The sequence below is a fragment of the Etheostoma spectabile genome, chromosome 9 (genome assembly GCF_008692095.1).
Source record: "Etheostoma spectabile isolate EspeVRDwgs_2016 chromosome 9, UIUC_Espe_1.0, whole genome shotgun sequence".
Classification (NCBI taxonomy): domain Eukaryota; kingdom Metazoa; phylum Chordata; class Actinopteri; order Perciformes; family Percidae; genus Etheostoma; species Etheostoma spectabile.
Window position 1 is genome coordinate 21,408,605 of NC_045741.1, and position 6,000 is coordinate 21,414,604.

Sequence of the window (6,000 nt, forward strand, 5' to 3'; positions counted from 1 at the left end):
ATCCTACAGACCTTCAACAATTAATGTCTAAGGTCTCTTCAGTTAAGCCATCTACCTGTCTCTTAGACCCCATTCCAACAAGGCTACTTAAAGCGTTACCCGTGGTTATAGGATTTAGAAAGCAGCATAGCACAGAGACGATGAAAATTGCTAATGAACTTCTCACTGCGGCAGACAAAGGACTTGTCTCTGTACTTGATTTACTAGATCTCAGTGCTGCATTTAACACCCTTGACCATACCATCCTGTTACAGAGACTGGAACATTTACTTGGCATTAAAAGAATCGCACTAAGCTGGTTTAAGTCATATTTATCAGATGGATCTCAATTTGTTAATGTTAACAATAAATCCTCCAAGTATGCTAAAGTTAGCCATGGCATTCCACAAGGCTCAGTGCTTGGACCAATTCTATTCTCCTTATATATGCTTCCTTTAGGCAATAGACTCTACAGCTGATACAGAATGCCGCAGCGCGTCTGATGAGTGATGAGTTGCAGCATCAGCCTAACCTGGCCCACCTGCTTCTCGTCATAGTCGTCAGATTCATCTACTATATAATCAAAAATATAATAAAACTAGAGAGAGGCAGAGCAGTACAGCCAGGAATTCCTTTGACACACTGAGCTCCTCTCTTCCTATCTTTTCATTTGTGTGCATCCATGTCCCAGAAATGCCTGTTACTAACCTAGCTCTGGGGAGTCATTCCCCAGAGTCCTTACGTTCTTTTTGCCCCAGCATGTTTTCTTGTATCAGGGAGGTACCAAAATCATGGTTGCAGCTGTCGCCGTGGTCCTGCTACACGTCCTGCGATGCCCTGTTACATGCTGCTACGCTCTGCGGCGCAGTGCCCTGCTATGACATGAACTACTACAAACTACTATTTTTAGTCACAGTTCCATTATTTTTTACAGTGACTATTATTGCCACTATTCATTTCAACCCCAACCAGCCCGACAGACACCGCCTACCAAGAGCCTGGGTCCGTCCAAGGTTTCTTCCTAAAAGGGAGTGTTTCCTCGCCACTGTCACACTATTGCTTGCTCTGGAGGGAACTACTAGAACTGTTGGGTCCTTGTAAATTATAAAGTGTGGTCTAGACCTCCTCCATCTGTTATTATGAATTGATACTATAAACAAAACTGAACTGAAAATGAAGACCGCCAGAAAAACACAGACACACACATTTACACACGACACACAAAAACTAAACGACAAAAAATCAATTGGCAAGTTAGGAGAAGTTGTAAGGGATACTTGGAAAGATGAGAGCAGAGGAGGAAGCACTTAAGAAAAGCACCCCAACAGTTAATTTTCTTTAGCAGTACATATTGGCTTCTTGGCCAACACTCAAAACACAGCACACAGCTGGTAGAGTCTTCAGTTCATGACCACCATTGAACATGGACTACCCAAACGTGCAATGGCAATCTGCGATCAGGGCTATGGCTGCATTGTGAAAGCCACGATTCTGCATGTTGCCTATTAAAACAAACAGTAAAGGGAATAACTGATTCTAATAAACTTTTAGAAAATTAAGAATTATTTAAATACAGATTCTCTTTTCTGTTTATTGGTCATGGCATACGCACAATAAAGCCGTTTGAGGTCTCCTAGAATAAAGTATAAAGGGTTCTATAGAGAAATGGTCACTCTGCTTTACATTGCGATATTCCTTGCCTCTTCCTGATTCATTGTTTTTATGTCTTAGGCACCTTGTCATACATTAACAATTCAGTAATTTCATAACGCGTATCATACAATTTGTCCAATTGATGAATTGGATGTGTGGTGGGCCAAGGGGGCCACTCAGGGCACACAGGAGCCTGACACTCTGGTACACACAGTTCTCATGTATGACCAGATCCTCCTGACACACACACCAAATAACTAATCAACTGTAATCCTGAATAAATGTTACTGGACATTTAATTCAGATTGTCAGGGTGGGGGATTCTTTAAGCTTTACAGTCAGTGTGACAGACTCCGCTAAGAAGCATACAGACTGTGGAAAGCATATATAACAACACATGCATTACACACTGCCCCTTTCCAACAGAGCTGCGCTTACAAGCCTGAGAGGAACAAGAAGGGGGCAAGGCTCCTAGTTGCACAACTTGTTTTTCACGTGTTAGACCAGGAGACAGCTCCTTACTTTAAAAAACTGCTAAGTATGACAAGCAGCCCAATCAAAATTAACTAACAACAGTCTGTAAAAAAAAATAGCTTTTTTATATTCTCTAGAGAGCATTCAGCAGATTGTAGCCGCAGCGTGGTTTATGTACCCCTACTACTTCCTCTTTCCCATGGCTAAGGAGGAGATGTCAGGCAGCGTGTGGATTTAGAATAAAGTATTCTAAGTATTTTGGTTGTTGCAAATTGAAAATTAGTTATGAGTCAAGTCAGTGTATTTCTATAATTTGGGTCAATCTAGTAGTCCTTACTTAAACGTTTAACATCACATTTAACCCCAAAAGAAATTTCAGGCTAGATTGGATGAACTTGAATTGGCTTTTCCTCCATTATATGACTGCTTTAATGCAACAGCAGCCAACAATAATCGCATTAATTTAAAACAAAATGATACAAATTATCATCCCACTGATATTATTATGGCGAGATCATAAAGCCGGTTTAAAGCGGGATCGCTATACTCCTTCTAAAGCATCGCGGCACGGTTTGTATTACTCGCTGTTATATTATTAGGCTACAATCAAAATCCCAAATCAGTGATGAAATACACCACACAGAATACACACGCTCCGTACTTTGGTGCGATCTGCTAAAGAGAAATGTAGGCTAATCCTCCACCTATAAAGAGACTTCTTAGCGTCGGCGGCTAATTTGTTTACGTTTAGGCTGCAGCAGCGTTGTGTGTGTGTGTGTGTGTGTGTGTTGTTTTTGGTGTGGGTGTGTGTTGTTTTTGGTGTGTGTCTGTCGCCATGAGAGGCCTAGCTGCGCTCACAGGGCCAATCCTGCTACTCCCAGTTTAGACTCGCTGCAGCAGACCACACTCGTCCAGTTATAGTGACTAATCTGGCCCTGGGGCTGGCGCACTCAACACAGGCCGCTAAAATATGTACCTTTAAGAGACGGAGCGAGGGGGCGGGGATATTACTCAATCAATTTACCCAGGAATATTAATTATTAGCGCGCCGCTACGCATACGGAGCACCTTAAATTACTAGCCCCCTTAATTAGACACTGTATGAAACTTTACGCATGCGTCAGAATGAAGAGTCTCGTGACTACAATCTTAATTTATCAAATAAAGATAATAAAAAGAATTAAGAAACCGTGTTAGTGATAAGCCGAACTTTCTTAAATGCGTTAATATTCAAACAATAATATTCCTATTGTAATTACCGTTCTCTATTTAGAGCTCTTTGGTATGTTTATGGTGTCTTTCTCATACTTAGTAATGGTGGTCTATCCCCGTTATGATACACTTATCTTACACAAATGTGGATATGACACGTGTAATATCTACTGCACTGTGGTATTTACTTAACGTAAACAAATGTGTAAACTAGTTGTTTTTACTTCTGCATACGTGTGCAAACTCACAAACTAAGTATTTACATTAACTATAAAAAAGGAAGTAAAAAAAAAATGTGTCAAACCTACTGCAACATGGCTAGGAACATTTTGAAAAGTAATACTTACTTTCTCCATGTGTTAGTCCGCACTGGCATATGATGCAGGTGCCAATGATAAAAAACACAATTTGTGCTCGCAGCTTTAGCGTCCACCGTCTCATTTTGACTTGAAGATAAGTTGTGCTCTCCTCTTGTAGTTTCTTGAAAAATCTTGAGGGAGAAACGTTTATTTCAAAATGCGTTGGAATATCAAAAGTATTGAACAAATTCGTAAAAAATTAAGGTCCAAAATAGCCAACTGATTCAACGTTGCCCCCCGTTAGCCGGGGGGAGTAATACATTTATGAGTATATTCCCAGCCAAGTTTGTAATTTATGCGAGCCCTGGAAAAAAATACAGACCATTAAACAACGTGATCTTGGGTTCTGGCAACACATGTGCGAGTAAAGATCTTCATTTTCCATAAGTGAAGGCAACAGTCCACGTCCATCTGTTTGATTGTGGTGCTCCACTGAATCAAAAGAGAAATTACAGTACTTTTAATAATATCCCACACGCAAGAGGGCTAGTTTGGAGGTTCCCGAAGGAGGTCCACTGGACCCGGGCTCATGTCTCTGTAATGCACTGCTCCAATGAGGGACGACACACTTCAAAAACAACTGGTAAGAAGTATTTTCCCCATGCACAGCGATAAAAAAAAACAACAACCACTGCCTCTTCTTCTGTTGCTCCAGCACACATGAGCTGAAGTTGTGGATATCGCCAAATGCAGAGCCAAGAACGGGAGATAGCAGGGTTTCCGTTCTCTCCTTTGAAGTCCACAGGTCTTTATATTACCCCTGTTTGCTAGTATCTTCTCAGAAGCTCGTCCTTTTAAAACAGATGGCAGCACATCCCAGGAAACTCCTCCGAGCAGCTACGTGCAGTAAAAACGTGCAGCGATACTACGACCTTCCTCTGAACTCCTTCATCCCCGTTGACCACCACGCCGCAAACGAATGAGCACCCACAAAACGACAGAACGGGAGAAAGAAAACAAAAAAGCTTGGGGTGGGGGTTAACGTTACTTCTTTCCCATCAACTGTGGAGGAAAAAATTACAAAAATAACATCTCCGTTTAACCTGCACGTTGCTATGAAGTGAGAAAACTCCACCACGCCGCCCGTTTCTTTCTCTCAGACTAACGTTAGCTGATAGGGAAAAACAGCTAACGTTAGCTAGCTAATCCAAAACAAACCAGGTTTCAGTGTCGGCGATGGGGTTTACATTACAAAAATAAAACACACATAAACAAAGTCAGTATCCCGTCTGCGATAGTCAAAACACAATGAGGTAAACAAACATAAAAAGACTTAAAAAGACGGGTCAAGTATAAAAACTTGGATTCCCGTTCCGTTTAGCGGTTGCTCTCCCTCAGGTTCCCCCTCTTTCCGTCTCTCTTTCTGCAAAGCTCTCCACCAGTAAACAAGTCCTGCCAGTCACCTCAGCTGGGCCACACATGGTCTGCGGGAAAACACGGAGCGGATAACCGGTTACCCAACCAAAAGGGTCCGGAACTGGACTGTCTGTTGGTGTCAATACATCGCTGCTCTTTGTCGGGGGCGGGGTATGGGAAGGTGAATACAAATCCACACCTTTTTAAAAACGAATTTAGAGTAAAAAATATTATTGGATAATGTGTAAAAAGAATAAATAGGTCAAGCAGAAGATCCCCTTTCTGATATCATGTATGTCTGTTCAAATGGAAAATCTCCTGTTAAGTTATCAAGTAACTCTTTCTATTTAATATTTTGGAACCAATCCTATAAGTCAAATTCCTATTGATCTCCTATTGGAGTCTATCATATAGGATTTATATCTGATTACCACTACATAAATCTTATAAAATGTTCTAATCATGATAAAGGGCAATTTCAACTTTTTCAATTTGCTTTCTTTGATACAGATTGTGGGGGATAAATGAGTAGTAGTAGCCCTGCAATAATAAGTTGTAGTTAATTCATTAGTTTTAAGGCTGCCGCTGACAAATACTTTCATTATGATTGATTACTTTGCTTACAAAATTTCAGAAAATATTAAAATGTATGAATAAATAATCATGATTTTCCAAAAGACCAACAGTCCACAACTCAAAGATTTTCAGTTTACTATCATATAGTATGACATTGAAAAGCAAATAACAACTGGAATTTAATGGCTATTTTTGCTTGAATAATGACAAAAATGGTAAATTTCCTTGATGAATCAACTAAATCTTGTCAGTTCTAACCAGTTTGGAAAATATTTATTTTTCTGTTTGGCATATGTGGTCTTTTACACCGTTATTTCTCAACAAAATACAAAACTTATCAATAGCTTTGATTTAGGTGTTGACTTACAGGCAATGTCAGTATATATATATA

General features: G+C 40.2%; 1 protein-coding gene across 2 annotated transcripts in view; it reads right to left on the reverse strand.

Annotated features, from left to right (window-relative positions):
- Positions 1-5,068, reverse strand: part of insrb (insulin receptor b) — a 91,564-nt gene extending 86,496 nt beyond the window's left edge. The window contains exons 1-2 of one of the 2 annotated variants that reach the window (XM_032526591.1): positions 4,000-5,068; positions 3,666-3,808 (exon numbers count right to left, since the gene is read on the reverse strand). In XM_032526591.1, coding sequence (XP_032382482.1) covers positions 3,666-3,759 — 94 coding nt within the window. In that variant the 5' untranslated portion in view covers positions 3,760-3,808; positions 4,000-5,068. Of the gene's footprint in view, positions 1-3,665; positions 3,809-3,999 lie in introns of those variants that run through there. The other variant, XM_032526592.1, reaches the window with a different exon arrangement.
- Positions 5,069-6,000: the final 932 nt, after the last annotated feature.